At 38.8% G+C, this 16,163-nt stretch overlaps 1 protein-coding gene across 2 annotated transcripts in view; it reads left to right on the forward strand.

Annotated features, from left to right (window-relative positions):
• The first annotated feature begins 2,588 nt into the window (after window positions 1–2,588).
• Window positions 2,589–16,163, forward strand: part of nfkb1 (nuclear factor of kappa light polypeptide gene enhancer in B-cells 1) — a 75,187-nt gene continuing 61,612 nt past the window's right edge. Inside the window, exons 1-4 of one of the 2 annotated variants that reach the window (XM_072914907.1) lie at window positions 2,589–2,804; window positions 7,015–7,058; window positions 7,127–7,211; window positions 15,497–15,537. In XM_072914907.1, the coding sequence (XP_072771008.1) occupies window positions 2,696–2,804; window positions 7,015–7,058; window positions 7,127–7,211; window positions 15,497–15,537 (279 nt within the window). In that variant the 5' untranslated portion in view covers window positions 2,589–2,695. The remainder of the gene's footprint in view (window positions 2,805–7,014; window positions 7,059–7,126; window positions 7,212–15,496; window positions 15,538–16,163) is intronic. The other variant, XM_072914906.1, reaches the window with a different exon arrangement.

Below are 16,163 nucleotides of genomic sequence, written 5' to 3' on the forward strand. Positions count from 1 at the left end.
GATTGGTTTTATTTTTGACACTGTGAATGTTTTACATACAATTTCACTTTAAAGTGTAATAGATAAGATAATATAAGATAATGAGCTACTTCAACTTTTTTTTCCTTCAAAACGTGGTCTTGTTTTTAAACTTTTCTGACACACTTCATGTATTTTTAACAGCATTGAAATATGATATCTTATGCAACAACATGAAACAGTACTATATACAAAACCTGTTTCCATATGAGTTGGGAAATTGTGTTAGATGTAAATATAAACGGAATACAATGATTTGCAAATCCTTTTCAACCCATATTCAATTGAATGCACTACAAAGACAAGATATTTGATGTTCAAACTCATAAACTTTATTTTTTTTTTTGCAAATAATAATTAACTTAGAATTTCATGGCTGCAACACGTGCCAAAGTAGTTGGGAAAGGGCATGTTCACCACTGTGTTACATGGCCTTTCCTTTTAACAACACTCAGTAAACGTTTGGGAACTGAGGAGACACATTTTTTAAGCTTCTCAGGTGGAATTCTTTCCCATTCTTGCTTGATGTACAGCTTAAGTTGTTCAACAGACCGGGGCTCTCCGTTGTGGTATTTTAGGCTTCATAATGCGCCACACATTTTCAATGGGAGACAGGTCTGGACTACAGGCAGGCCAGTCTAGACCCGCACACTTTTACTATGAAGCCATGCTGTTGTAACACTGAAATAAGCAGGGGCGTCCATGATAACGTTGCTTGGATGGCAACATATTTTGCTCCAAAACCTGTATGTACCTTTCAGTATTATTGGTGCCTTCACAGATGTGTAAGTTACCCATGGGCACTAATACACCCCCATACCATCCCAGATGCTGGCTTTTCAACTTTGCGCCTATAACAGTCCGGATGGTTCTTTTCCTCTTTGGTCCGGAAAACACGGCGTCCACAGTTTCCAAAAACAATTTGAAATGTGGACTCGTCAGACCACAGAACAATTTTCCACTTTGCATCAGTCCATCTTAGATGAGCTCGGGCCCAGCGAAGTCGGCGGCGTTTCTGGGCGTTGTTGATAAATGACTTTGGCTTTGCATAGTAGAGTTTTAACTTGCACTTACAGATGTAGCGACCAACTGTAGTTACTGACAGTGGTTTTCTGAAGTGTCCCTGAGCCCATGTGGTGATATCCTTTACACACTGATGTCGCTTTTTGATGCAGTACCGCCTGAGGGATCCAAGGTCCATAATATCCTCGCTTACGTGCAGTGATTTCCCCAGATTCTTTGAAACTTTTGATGATATTACGGACCGTAGATGGTGAAATCCCTAAATTCCTTGCAATAGCTGGTTGAGAAATGTTGTTCTTAAACTGTTGGACCATTTTCTCACGCATTTGTTGACAAAGTGCTGACCCTCGCCCCATCCTTGTTTGTGAACGACTGAGCATTTCATGGAAGCTGCTTTTATACCCAATCATGGCACCCACCTGTTCCCAATTAGCCTGTTCACCTTATGGTATGTTCCAAATAAGTCTTTGATGAGCATTCCTCAACTTTCTCAGTCTTTTTTGCCACTTGTGCAAGCTTTTTTGAAACAACTTCACTGGTTTTGGGTTTTGTACAATTTGAAAATAATAATAATTAAAATAGATATATATTTCTATATTTTTATATTTATAAATGTATAATATAATATAAATATATCCATCCATCCATCCATTTTCTACCGCTTATTCCCTTCGGGGTCGCGGGGGGGCGCTGGAGCCTATCTCATCTACAATCGGGCGGAAGGCGGCGTACACACTGGACAAGTCGCCCTCTCATCACAGGGCTAACACAGATGGACAGACAACATTCACACTCACATTCACGCACTAGGGCCAATTTAGTGTTGCCAATCAACCTATCCCCAGGTGCATGTCTTTGGAGGTGTATATATTATTTTAATTTTAATTTAATTTATTTATTTTAATTTTTTATTATTATTTTTTTTTTTTTAAGTTACAATAAACGCTGCTGAATTTATTTAATGTCTGACTCATTTTGTAGTCCAGTTGCCAGTTGGGTGGCACGCATGCGTGGAGTGGACAATTGCCAACGGCAAATTTGCATGTGCATAAAATAACGGCTCACAACTGGGATACGGGTCCCAACGAATCACTTAAAAGAACCGTTCAAATGACTCAGTTCGTTCACAGACGTCACATCTCCACCACCAACAATCCATTTTTTTTCTCACTCCGAGTGAGACGTCAGCCACTCCGACCTATCTCTGCAGCGCGTCACAGGGACTTTCCCCGAGAGGGAAGAAGATGAACTTTAAGGAAATAATCTCCATAATATTCACTTTTAAACAACAAGTCTAGTCTGTCGGTGAACATTCATGAATGCTCGGTGCGTGACCGTGAAAGAAGAAATGTCCACGTCGCGTCACGGCGTCCTCCACACTGTAAACACGGACACGATGGACAAAGTCAAATGAAAGTTGACCGACTTCAGCGTTCATGTTCAGTTCGTCGCCAACAAGGTAGGACTCGAGTCGTTTAAGTGAGGACGACATGTTTTTGTTGCCAGAAGTTACACATCAAAGTCCCGCTTTTCTTCTCCTGCACTCACTTCCTCATTGGCCGCGCCGCGCAGAACTCGCTTTGGAATGTGAAGAATTAAGGTTGTTCTTCTGCGGCAAAGACGCACACACCTTCAAAACCGGACTTAAAACCACATGAAATATTCATCGACACTTGCTGGTGAATTCGGCGCTATTTTCATTCGCACGAAATTATCATTTAACGCAACTTTAACCAATTTCCTTCGGCGAATGGACCTAACAGGTTAGTGTGTTCACGTCTCGTACTGGATCTTAATTCTATGATATTCTCAATGGAGTCTGGTGTTGTTAGCATGTAGCTCGCGTCTCTCTTAACTTGTATCTTAACGTTTTAACTCACGCTTTGCTGTCTTATAAACAGTCTGTTTAACATAAACGGTATTAAACGTTATATCTAGTCTGCATGGTGCTGTTGTGAAAGTGTGTAAACTCGCACACTCAACAGTGTTATCTGTTAGTTTGGAAGCTAGCACTGTCAATAACAAGCGTGCAAGTTGTAAAGTTGTGTCATTTCTAATTAAGTTTATTCTCCTTCGGTCAATGGTCAACAAAATAAACAAACAGTTGTACATTCATAGATTGAAAATGAAAATGTTGCAGACCGAAAGGGTTTAGGCCAGTGGTTGTTAACCTTGTTGGAGGTACCGAACCCCACCAGTTTCATATGTGCATTCACCACCCTTCTTTAGTTAAAAAAATATATATATATTTTTTTCAAATTCAAGACAAAGTTATGTTATTGGTAACACTTTAGTATGGGGAACATATTCTAAGTAACATAGACTTAATTTAGAGTTATTTGGTTAGGGTTAGGGTTAGAGGGTTAGGGCCAGGGTTAGAGGGTTAGGGTTATAATAAGGCCATGCCGAATAAGGCATTAATAAGTACTTAATAATGACTAGTTAAGAGCCAATATGTTACTAATTTGCATGTTAATAAGCAACTAATTAATGGTGAATATGTTCCCCATACTAAAGTGTTACCATGTTTTTGTACTGGTGCACAAAATGAACCGTGCATGAACATCACCTTGTTCAAAGAACAAAACCAACACAGTGCATAAACTCACAACAAATTACACGCCTGCAAATCAGTGTGACTTCTGCTGTTGCCGTATCCGTAATACGCCGATAGGGAGAAGTTTTTATTTACACGATGAGTCGGGTGTGTTTTGACCTCCACCGAACCCCTGAGCCCGACTCACCGAACCCCTAGGGTTCGATCGAACCCAGGTTAAGAACCACTGGTTTAGGCTGAAGTTGAACACTTATTGCGCCTAACCCTATAAACAAAGTCAAGTACAAGATGAACTTCCGAAAATTATGAAATGTCCTTTGTACAACATATTATAAATACACATTATACATAACATAAACGCTGTTCAATTATATACACAGTAAAGGCATGTGAAACATCCTTGTACACATGTTAAAGCTTTGCACCAATTATATACTATATACAAACACTTCCATTATTATTTATATCAATCAATCAATCAATCAATGTTTATTTATATAGCCCTAAATCACAAGTGTCTCAAAGGGCTGCACAAGCCACAACGACATCCTCGGTACAAAGCCCATATCTCACATTTAGTTTTGTAATTAACATTGATCATAGTATTAACTACTGTGTTGATTCAGGAGTGATATATGTTTCCAAGACATTGGTCTTAAAGTGTTTTTAAATGTGTGAATAGAACTGGAACATTTTAAGGAATCATCCAGTTGAACCCCCCTGACAGAAACACATCTACTTTTTAAGCTCCTTCTTATGTTTGCTTTCTGGAAGACAGCTGAACCTCTGAGGTCATAGGGACTCTCCCTAGGTTTGAACCTCTCCTGTAGACACCGAGGCAGCATGTGGTTATGAGCTTTGTACGTCCCAATAGCAGTGTTGAGGTCAACAAGATTGTGCAGTTTTATTGTTTTTAATTGAATAAACAGAGCATTGGTATGGTCATGATAATCTGCATAATTTACAATTCTAATCGCTTTCTTTTGAAGTAAGAATATAGAGTTGATGTTTGATTTGTAATTGTTACCCCGGATTTCAACACAATAATTAAGATATGGGAGTACGAAAGAATTATATAACATGTTAAGAGCCTTTTGATTTACAGAGTTTTTGATTTTATGTAACATAGCAATATTTTTTGCCATCTTTGTCTTAAGTATATTTATGTACAGTTTCCAATTTAATTTATCATCTACAGTATATAGATTCCCAAAAATGTTGTTGAATACACCCTTTCTATCTCCATATCATCAATTCTTATATGACACTGTATGTTATTTTTCCTATTTCCAAAAATCATAAATTTTGTTTTATTTAGGTTGATTGACAGTTTCTTGGCATCAAACCATTGCGTTAGTATGTGGAGTTCACTCTCTACAGTCTCTAAAAGTTGGCCAAGGTCTTGCCCAGAACAGTACAGACTTGTATCATCAGCAAAGAGAATACAGTTGAGTTTTTAAAAGATTTTACAGATATCATTAATATACAATAAAAACAATTTTGGTCCCAGTACAGAACCTTGGGGCACTCCATGTGTTATAATCTTTTTATTTGAATCTACATTGTTCATATGCACATACTGTTCTCTGCCACCAAGATAACGCTTCAACCAATCATGAGCAAGACCTCTGACACCATACCTCTGCATTTTGTTTAAAAGTAATGTGTGATCGATGGTGTCAAAGGCCATAAATAAATAAAAACGCCAACAGCAAACTCCCTCTTATCAATTGCAGTGGTTACCTCCTCAACTAGTTCCATCACTGCCATGGAAGTGAACCTGTTTGGTCGAAAACCGTATTAGTGTTTTAAATTATTGACTAAAAATGCGGTAATCTAGTTTAAAAATGCAGTCAATAATAATAATCAGAAATAAAGTAATATTAAAATATTTATATATTTTTACTTGTTTTTCTTTGTTTAATTGATTTGTCTGTAAATATTATTATTTTGCTTTCTTGCTGTTTCTTTCTTTTTGGGGGGTGGCATCGCTGGGATATAAACACAAAAATATTTTGACATTTAGGGCAGACAACAAATATATGATGTGATGGATAGGAATGTCTGATGCTGGATGTCAATAAAAAGAAAAAGAATGCAGTCAATATAATTTTATCCGTCCGTGGTTACCGTATTTTTCGGACTATAAGTCGCAGTTTTTTTCATAGTTTGGCCGGGGGTGCGACTTATACTCAGTAGCGACTTATGTGTGAAATTATTAACACATTACCATAAAATATCAAATAATATTATTTAGCTCATTCACGTAAGAGACTACACCAATGGTTCTTAACCTGGGTTCGATCGAATCCTAGGGGTTCGGTGAGTCGGGCTCAGGGGTTCGGCGGAGGTCAAGACACACCCGACTCATCGTGTAAATAAAAACTTCTCCTTATCGGCGTATTACGGATACGGCAACAGCAGGAGTCAGAATGATTTGCAGGTGTGTAATTTGTTGTGAGTTTATGCACTGTGTTGGTTTTGTTCTTTGAACAAGGTGATGTTCATGCACAGTTCATTTTGTGCACCAGTAAAAAAAACATGGTAACACTTTAGTATGGGGAACATATTCACCATTAATTAGTTGCTTATTAACATGCAAATGGCTCTTAACTAGTCATTATTAAGTACTTATTAATGCCATATTCGGCATGGCCTTATTATAACCCTAACCCTCTAACCCTAACCAAATAACTCTAAATTAAGTCTTTGTTACTTAGAATATGTTCCCCATACTAAAGTGTTACCAAAAACATATAACTTTGTCTTGAATTTGAATTTTTTTTTTAAATTTTTCACTAAAGAAGGGTTCGGTGAATGCGCATATGAAACTGGTGGGGTTCGGTACGTCCAACAAGGTTAAGAACCACCAAACTAGACGTATAAGATTTCATGGGATTTAGCGATTAGGAGTGACAGATTGTTTGGTAAACGTATAGCATGTTCTATATGTTATAGTTATTTGAATGACTCTTACAATAATATGTTGCGTTAACATACCAGGCACGTTCTCAGTTGGTTATTTATGCCTCATATAACGTACACTTATTCAGCCTGTTGTTTACTATTCTTTATTTATTTTAAATTGCCTTTCAAATGTCTATTCTTGGTGTTGGCTTTTATCAAATAAATTTCCCCCAAAAATGCGACTTATACTCCAGTGCGACTTATATATGTTTTTTTTCCTTCTTTATTATGCATTTTCGGCCGGTGCGACTTATACTCCGGAGCGACTTATACTCCGAAAAATACGGTAATTTTCCTAATAGCTTTACAACTATTGTGAGGACAGATGATTGGCAAGTAAATTAGTATTCACTTTTCAGTTTTAACTAGGCCAGCGTATTCAAAGTTGAATAAAGAAGTCATTTATTGGTGGTTGACTTAATAACGACTTTCATCTTTTGCCTGTACAGGAACCATGGCGGGGGACGATCACTTCCTTCCTGCGAACAGTCAGGTACGTTACTTGCTATGCAGAAATAACGACGACACAGGCGGGAAGTCAGTATTGGACGTTCTGTGCAGATACTGGACACACTGATGATGGACCCGTCCTGGGACTTCCCACAATTCACTACGCTCACGACTCACAGCTCGTCACTCAGGACAGGTGAGGCTTCCTCAAAGCAACATGCACGGTTGTTCGCGTCGTTGCGGTTGTTCCTTCTCAGGCGAAACTTTGTGGGTGGGGGAAAACAAGTTGTGGTGGCGGGAAAGTGAAAGAAGAGTTTCGTGACGCCTTGGTCACGTGACTGCTCTCACTTCCTGTTGACACAGTCCACATGCGGCGTTCCAAATGCCATTTGTGTGACACACACAAACATCCCCATATATTAGCAGCACTGGAACTATAGGACTCAGATACATACAGTCATGGTCAAAAGTGTACATACACTTGTAAAGAACATAATGTCATGGCTGTCTGGGGTTTCCAATCATTTCTACAAATCTTATTTTTTTGTGATAGAGTGATTGTAGCACATACTTGTTGGTCACAAAAAACATTCATGAAGTTTGGTTCTTTTATGAATTTATTATGGGTCTACTGAAAATGTGAGCAAATCTGCTGGGTCAAAAGTATACATACAGCAATGGTAATATTTGCTTACATGTCCCTTGGCAAGTTTCACTGCAATAAGGCACTTTTGGTAGCCATCCACAAGCTTCTGGTTGAATTTTTGATCACTCCTCTTGACAAAATTGGTGCAGTTCAGCTAAATTTGTTGGTTTTCTCACATGGACTTGTTTCTTCAGCATTGTCCACATGTTCCCAATGGGGTTTAAGTAAGGACTTTGAGAAGGCCATTCTAAAACCTTAATTCTAGCCTGATTTAGCCATTCCTTTACCACTTTTGACGTGTGTTTGGGGTCATTGTCCTGTTGGAACATCCAACTGCGCCCAAGACCCAAACTCCGGGCTGATGATTTTAGGTTGTCCTGAAGAATTTGGAGGTAATCCTCCTTTTTCATTGTCCCATTTACTCTCTGTAAAGCACCAGTACCAGCAAAACAGGTCCAGAGCATAATACTACCAGCACCACCATGCTTGACGGTAGGAATGGTGTTCCTGGGATTAAAGTCCTCACCTTTTCTCCTCCAGACATATTGTTGGGTATTGTGGCCAAACAGCTCAATTTATGTTTCATCTGACCACATAACTTTCCTCCAGAAGGTCTTATCTGTGTCCATGTGATCAGCAGCAAACTTTAGACAAGCCTTAAGGTGTGGCTTCTGGAGCAAGGGCTTCCTTCTTGCATGGTAGCTTCTCAGTCCATGGCGATGCAAAACACGCTTGACTGTGGACACTGACACCTGTGTTCCAGCAGCTTCCAATTCATTGCAGACCTGCTTTTTGGTGGTTCTCGGTTGACTCTTGATCATCCTGACCAATTTTCTCTCAGCAGCAGGTGATAGCTTGCGTTTTCTTCCTGATTGTGGCAGTGACAAAACTGTGCCATGCACTTTATACTTACGAACAATTATCTACACAGTTGCTCTTGGGACCTTAAGCTGCTTCAAGTGTCTTTCCTGACTTGTTCCAAGTCAATTATTCGTTTTTTCAGATCTGTGCTGAGTTCCTTTGACTTTCCCATTGTCGCATTTGTAACCGAGTCTAATGACTGCATCAGATGAGCCCTATTTAAATGGGCTCAGAGAAGTCAACAGGTGTCGTCAATCATAATCACTCACATGAAGTTAAGAGGCCATGCCATGAAGCTAGTTTGATTTGATTGTAACTTTTGTACATCACCTAAATTGATCATGTATGTTGCTGTATGTATACTTTTGACCCAGCAGATTTGCTCACATTTTCCAGGCATGTGATTTTTCCGTCTAAAGTCGGAATTCCGTCTTTTTTAATCTCGGTAAAAAAAAAAAATTATCTCCCGTTTTTCCGTTTTTTTTTCCCACCATAAATCAAGATTCGAGACGTAGTTTATATTACGCCGTAGTTGATTGGTCGATATGTTCCTTGTGACCAATCAGGACATCTGTTATGAATGATGACGTTAATAACGTCATCATTCATAATGGTTATTACCGCCATTTTCCATATGTAAACGATGTCGGTTCTCGAGAGAAAGGACGCTTTACGAGTAAAAGAAATTGATAAACATGTCAAAAATAAGTTTCGATGGGACTGGATGGAAAGGGAAATCACTGATACTGTTGGGAAGAAGGAAGTTACGACTTTGTTCAGTGATTTTATTCGGAAAATCGATCGTCCCGGAAAGGTTTTGTGCACGTGGTGTCATGATAATATTGACTATGGATCATGAGGTTTCAAGGCTTTGGAAGTACATGCGAAACGCCAAAAACATATGAAACAACTTGAAGCAAGGAAAACAAACTTTTCACTAGCTGGTACTTTTGGATGTCAACCAAAAGTGAGCAAACCTTACGGACTTCATCCTTTGTTTACATCGACAACTGCCGTAGACATCGAGAGGAAAGATCCATCCAAACAACCCACTTCAGTTGCAGACAGGGTTGTTAATAGTGAGGTAAGCTAAAAAATATTTGCTTGCGAAATACGCATGTTTGTTTTAAATATCAACCAATTATTGCTTTGCGAAATATAAATGGGTTTTTCTAAAAATAAAAAGCCACGTGAAAATATATTATGAAATTACAGAAATTCAAAGAGTCGCATTATTGATTCCAGTTAACAATTTATTTGAAATAAATTTGCATATAATACTATTTTGTAATATTAAGTTCTTATGTAGTCTCTTGAAACAATATTGTCAGTGGTGTAACAATCTTGAAGGTAAATATTTTCACACTTGTTTCATGCAATATGTCAGTGTCCTCACATTATTATTATTTCCTATTTTCAAATATGAGTTAACAATACTAAACATGTTTAATTATTTTCATAAATTTATATCCTATTTTGGCGAAAAGAATGAAATGGTTACATTTGGTATTTTGTTATATTTATAACTAAACTTGTAGGCAATTAGGCATATACATTAAAACTGAATTGTTATTAGTGGTTATGTATTTTACAATTAATGCTACTTTCTGATAGCATATATCATGTATTAGTCTTAACTTTAAAATATATTTTGTATAATAATAAATCTTGGCAAACCTGTTACACCACTGATAATTTTTTAGTGATTAAATACTGTTGGGACTGAACCATATACAGTGATTCATTAGGATAATTGGGTTATGTATATTCTATTAATGATGTTTTCATGTCTTTAAACACTAAAATATTTTCTTCAAATGGTGCTGTCTTTGTTAATTTTAGCATGTTAAATTGGTGAAAAACCAGGAGCTTCGGGGGGCGTTGCCCCCCTAGTCCCCCCACCAGGGCACCGCCCTGGACCTGGCTGGGGTCCTTCGTCCCCCAGACCTCCGGAAATTTTTTCAGTCTTTTTCATTGTGGTCAAATCACATGCCCGATTTTCAGTAGACCTATAATAAATTCATAAAAGAACCAAACTTCATGAATGTTTTTGTGACCAACAAGTATGTGCTCCAATCACTCTATCACAAAAAAAGAAGAGTTGTAGAAATGATTAGAAACTCAAGACAGCCATGACATTATTATTTACAAGTTTACTTTTTACCACGACTGTACGTTGTGAAATTAGTTATTTGCATAGAAATATTTATTTACATACCTTAAATGTTTCCAAACGATGTGTGTAACACGGCAGTAAAACGGCTGATCAAACAAAACAGAAGTCATCGTCATGGACCCGCTGGCTGCGGAAGCCAGCTCTCCAATCAGCTAAACGGACTCAATAACTCCATGGTGACGTCTTGGTGAATTTAACACCAAGGAGACTGAAACATTACAAAAAGAATGCCATTGTGAGTTAATAATACCAACACAGACACTTGTGAAAGTGTGAGCATACTAACTAATGTTGATTATGCTAGCTTAATTACAATGTGATAGCACAAAAATATATGCATGAAAACACCCCTCCAGACATCACACATGGGACGGTTTTAGTAAGTAAGAATCGTTTTAGTTATATTGTAAAACTTACAAACGTTGCTTGGAGTGATGAATGAAGAATCCATACATGTAAAAACACTATGGACGATTAGAAGACGGGACTTAGACCAACTTTATTGATCCACAAGGGAAATCGTTCCACACAGTAGCTCAGTTACAAAGGATGAAAAGGATAATGCAGTTAAAGTTAAAGTATCAATGATTGTCACACACACACTAGGTGTGATGAAATTTGTCCTCTGCATTTGACACATCCCCTTGTTCACCCCCTGGGAGGTGAGGGGAGCAGTGGGCAGCAGCAGTGGCCGCGCCCGGGAATCATTTTTGGTGATTTAACCCCCAATTACAACCCTTGATGCTGAGTGCCAAGCAGGGAGGTAATGGGTCCCATTTTTATAGTCTTTGGTATGACTCGGCCGGGGTTTGAACTCACAACCTACCGATTTCAGGGCGTACACTCAACCACTAGTCCACTGAGTAGGTATAAAGTAGACTAAAAATGTACCATAGTAGATATATAAAATATGACATGTATGTAATATTTACATAGTATATATACAGTATATAATATATACTAATATATTATATTATTATATTATATTTTTATGTAACGACACTTGTACTTCCGGTTGAAAGCTTTAAACAGCAGGAAACGCTGTAAGCATTCAACCAGCAACACCTGCAGTGAGGCATTTGTCCAAAAGGTGGTGCCATATGACAAACAATAACACCATTTCAGTGTCTTTGCATGTGTTTAATGAAAAATATTTGCATTATGGCCGTCAGAGAAGAAAAATCCACGAAATAGCCGCATTGTTTAATAAGTCGCAGGGTTCAAAGCGTAGGGAAAAATAGCAGCTTATAGTTCGGAGTTTACAGATTTTTTGTTTTTTCAACGCTTAAATCTCCAGCTCCAATCTTCAGATCTATCCGTTGATATAAAGTAGAGATGTCCGATAATATCGGACTGCCGATATTATAGCCATTATCGGACATCTCTAATATAAAGTACATAATTTTTTTTATGTTTCATGCCCTTTTTGTTTAAGAAAACCATGTTTTTTATGGCAAACCCACAAAATATGCAACATTTCCCCGGCAAAAAAATACATGTGGAATATTTAATGTGAAGTAATTGAGGGAGGGGACGATTGTTTTTTACAACGATTAGATATTTGTGGTTGCTGATACGATTGGGACGATGTTATTTTTTCAGAACGATACGATCAGTGAGTTGAAATCGAGTCGGAAGCTACCAGTGTTACTGTGAAATAATAAAATAGTGGATCAAATATTGGATACTGGACACTGCAGGTGAAGTTTCTTATATTTCTGTAGCTATCTGCCATTTTTGTTTTGATCATGTCACAGGCGGACAAATAAGACGTAGCGTTTAACGATCGTATTTGTAAAAGTGCTAAGCTTCATGTAAAGTCTGCTGTTCTTTAATCCAATGTTTTCCTTTTTCTAGTACCGATAAAATCGATCGATTCCTTTTTAAAACGATTTCAGATTGATATACTTGAAATAAAAGAATAAAAATCAATCTTAGACACACTTTATTGATCCACAAGGGAAATTGTTCCACACAGTAGCTCAGTTACAAAGGATGGAAAGGGTAAAAATGGAAAGGATAATGCAGGTATTAAGTAGACTCAAAACGTACCATAGTAGCAATATAAAATATAACATACATATAATACTTACATATTATTTATACAGTATGTAATATATACTGATATATTATAATATATTATATTTTTATAAAATATTATATTTTATATAATATATACAATATATAATATACCATGTACAATATTACAGTATATGTAACAGCTGCAGCAAAAAAAGGGCAGCATAAAATAAAGAGTAGATCCAGCAGAAAATAGACATTATAAGCAAAGAGAGGTAGCTAACATAGAAGCGGTCAGGTAATAGACTATATATATATATCAATATATTGATCAATCATTACACCCACAGAAGTAATTGGAGCCTTCAATAGGTCAATTATTCATAACAACATTGATTTGGACTCATTATTATTTGAGCAATGAGGTTTTTTTTGTAATCCCCAAAAAATTATCAGGGATCCAAAAGGGTCCCACTCATGAAAGTGTTAAAAATAAGTAAAAACATATATATATATACACAGTACAGGCCAAAAGTTTATATACACCTTCTCATCTCAATGCATTTTCTTTATTTTCATGACTATTTACATTGTAGATTGTCACTGAAGTAATCACAACTATGACATCTGTGAAGTGAAAACCCTTTCAGGTGACTAAGTCTTGAAGCTCATTAAAAGAATGCCAAGAGTGTGCAAAGCAGTAATCAGAGCAAAGGGTGGCTATTTTGAAGAAACGGGAATATAAAACATGTTTTCAGTTATTTCACCTTTTTTTGTTAAGTACATAACTCCTAGAGATGCGCGGATAGGCAATTATTTCATCCGCAACCGCATCAGAAAGTCGTCAACCATCCGCAATCCACCCGATCTAACATTTGATCAGAACCGCATCCGCCCGCCATCCGCCCGCACCCGCCCGTTGTTATATATCTAATATAGACGATGCAAGGCATTAGTGAGGTTATAAAGCTTTTGCCTGTTAAAGAAAAGAGACTGATCCAATGCAGCATTCGCGTGCCACGCTGTCACGACCCAGACGCACACCAGTGCGCAATCATATGGGAGCCGCGCTGAGCGCACCTCCAAGCGCGTCTCGCTGCCGGCGACGGCCGGGTATATGGGCCCGACGCTCCAGCGCCATCCATTTTCAGGGCTAGTTGATTCGGCAGGTGGGTTGTTACACACTCCTTAGCGGGTTCCAACTTCCATGGCCACCGTCCTAGCTGCTGTCTATATCAAGCAGGGTGAGCCCCACCCCTTTCGTGAGCGCACTGCGCGCGGAGTGACCCCTGTTACGCGCCCCCGGCAACAGGGGTGGCGGGCAGGTAAGCTGCGCGGGCGGAGCGCGCGGAGTGACCCCTGTTACGAGCCCCCGGCCACGGGGGTGGCGGGCAGGTAAGCTGCTTACCTGCTGTGCGTGACGCCGGCCGCGGCGAAGGCGGACGAGGCGGGGTGTCGGTGCGGTGGGCGCGGTGGTGACCCTGGACGTGCGTCGGGCCCTTCTCGCGGATCGCCTCAGCTACGGCTCCCGGTGGGGCCCTCTCGGGGGAAGGGGCCTCGGTCCCGGACCCCGGCGAGGCGTCGGGGGCCTTCTCCGCTCCGTAAAAGTGTCCATCTCTTTTTTTTTTTTCTTCTGTTGTGGCATATGCAGCAGGTGCCTGCTCGTTTTTCGTATGTGGGTAACAACATTTAACTATGTATATATATTTCCGAATTGGTTTAACTGCCACCCGCCTGAATATATTTAAAATCTAATTTTTTTAAATTTCAATCGCCCGACCCGACCCGACCCGCTGATAAAATCTAATTTTTTTAAATTTCATCCGCCCGATTCGCGGATAATCCGCGGACTCCGCGGTTGTGCCCGCAAACCGCGCATCTCTAATAACTCCACATGTGTTCATTCATAGTTTTGATGCCTTCAGTGACAATCTACAATGTAAATAGTCATGAAAATAAAGAAAACACATTGAATGAGGAAAAGATGTGTCCAAACTTTTGCCCTGTACTGTATTTTTTTTACTTTCAAAGCTTTAATCTCGAGATCAACTTCAGACCTATTTGTCAGTACGTTTTTATACATTTTTGTTGTTTGTTTAATGTCATTTTTGCATTAGAACACTTAGTTTTTTATGGCAAAGACACAAAATATGCAACATTTTCCCCAAAATCATATTTCAAAATGGAATATTTGATGTGAAGTAACTGGAGCCTTCAATTTGTTACGTTAATTTTAATTAACTACTATTTTTTGAGCAATTACAGTGTGGAAGTCGCTTCCTAGCGGTCCCACTGACAGACACTTCACAGGATCCAAGCTTGCAGGTTTTAAGAAAGTTTTAATGATCATATGTTTTATCAACAGTTTCTTTCTCCCAGAACGTGACTTTTCAGTCGCGTCCGTATCCTCTCTCCCCCTCTGCTCCTGGCCGCTTACTGTTAAAGACAACAGATGATTAGATTAACACATACCACCTGTGAAATCTAATCACCTGTCAGCTGTGTCTCGCTGTCAGCACATGCCCCGCCCCTGCCCTATGGTGCTCGTCCTCATTACCATGGACAGCCGCGGTGACTTTTCCTCCTGCAAGCAGCGCTGACTACACCTCCCCCCCAGATACAGTTTTAAAGAAACAATGCTATTAGTCATTATTGCAACATCTTCTCATTCAATTACATTTTAACGTTTTTTTTGTAAAATAATTTTTAGAATGTGCCGCACTTTGGACACCCCTGCTCTAGATCAACAGCAGAATTATTGATGTGTGTGTGTTTTCAGGGGATGGCCCTTTCCTGCAAATCTTGGAGCAGCCCAAACAGGTCAGTATTGTGGGAAGGACCACTAATGAGCACGAACGAGCCGTGGCTCCAGGTGCTCCAGTATCAATAGAAACAAAAAAAACATAAACAGATTGTTTGTTTGAATGTGACAAACCAAACATGTGAGTGAACACTTTGCTATATTTGTTGATGGTCATTTAAAAAAAAAATAGGGGTTAGATTACTCACTGAATATAGCGACAAGGTCGCTAAGTTGGCTACGCTGATCCATCCTGCTCCTTCTTATTTTCTGCGTTATGAGTTTATACGTGTATGAGCATTGGTAGCGCTACATTTATTTGTGACGGGCTGATGTTCATGTACAAACTCCAAAACCAGTGAAGTTGGCACGTTGTGTGAATTGTAAATAAAAGCAGAATACAATAATTTGCAAATCCTTTTCAACCTATATTCAATTGAATAGACTGCAAAGACAAAATATTTAATGTTCGAACTGGAAAACTTAGCTCATTTGGAATTTGATGCCTGCAACATGTTTCAAAAAAGCTGGCACGAGTGGCAAAAAAGACTGAGAAAGTTGAGGAATGCTCATCAAACACTTATTTGGAACATCCCACAGGTGAACAGGCTAATTGGGAACAGGTGGGTGCCATAAATGGGTATAA

Source organism: Nerophis lumbriciformis, linkage group LG16 (assembly GCF_033978685.3).
Source record: "Nerophis lumbriciformis linkage group LG16, RoL_Nlum_v2.1, whole genome shotgun sequence".
Lineage (NCBI taxonomy): Eukaryota > Metazoa > Chordata > Actinopteri > Syngnathiformes > Syngnathidae > Nerophis > Nerophis lumbriciformis.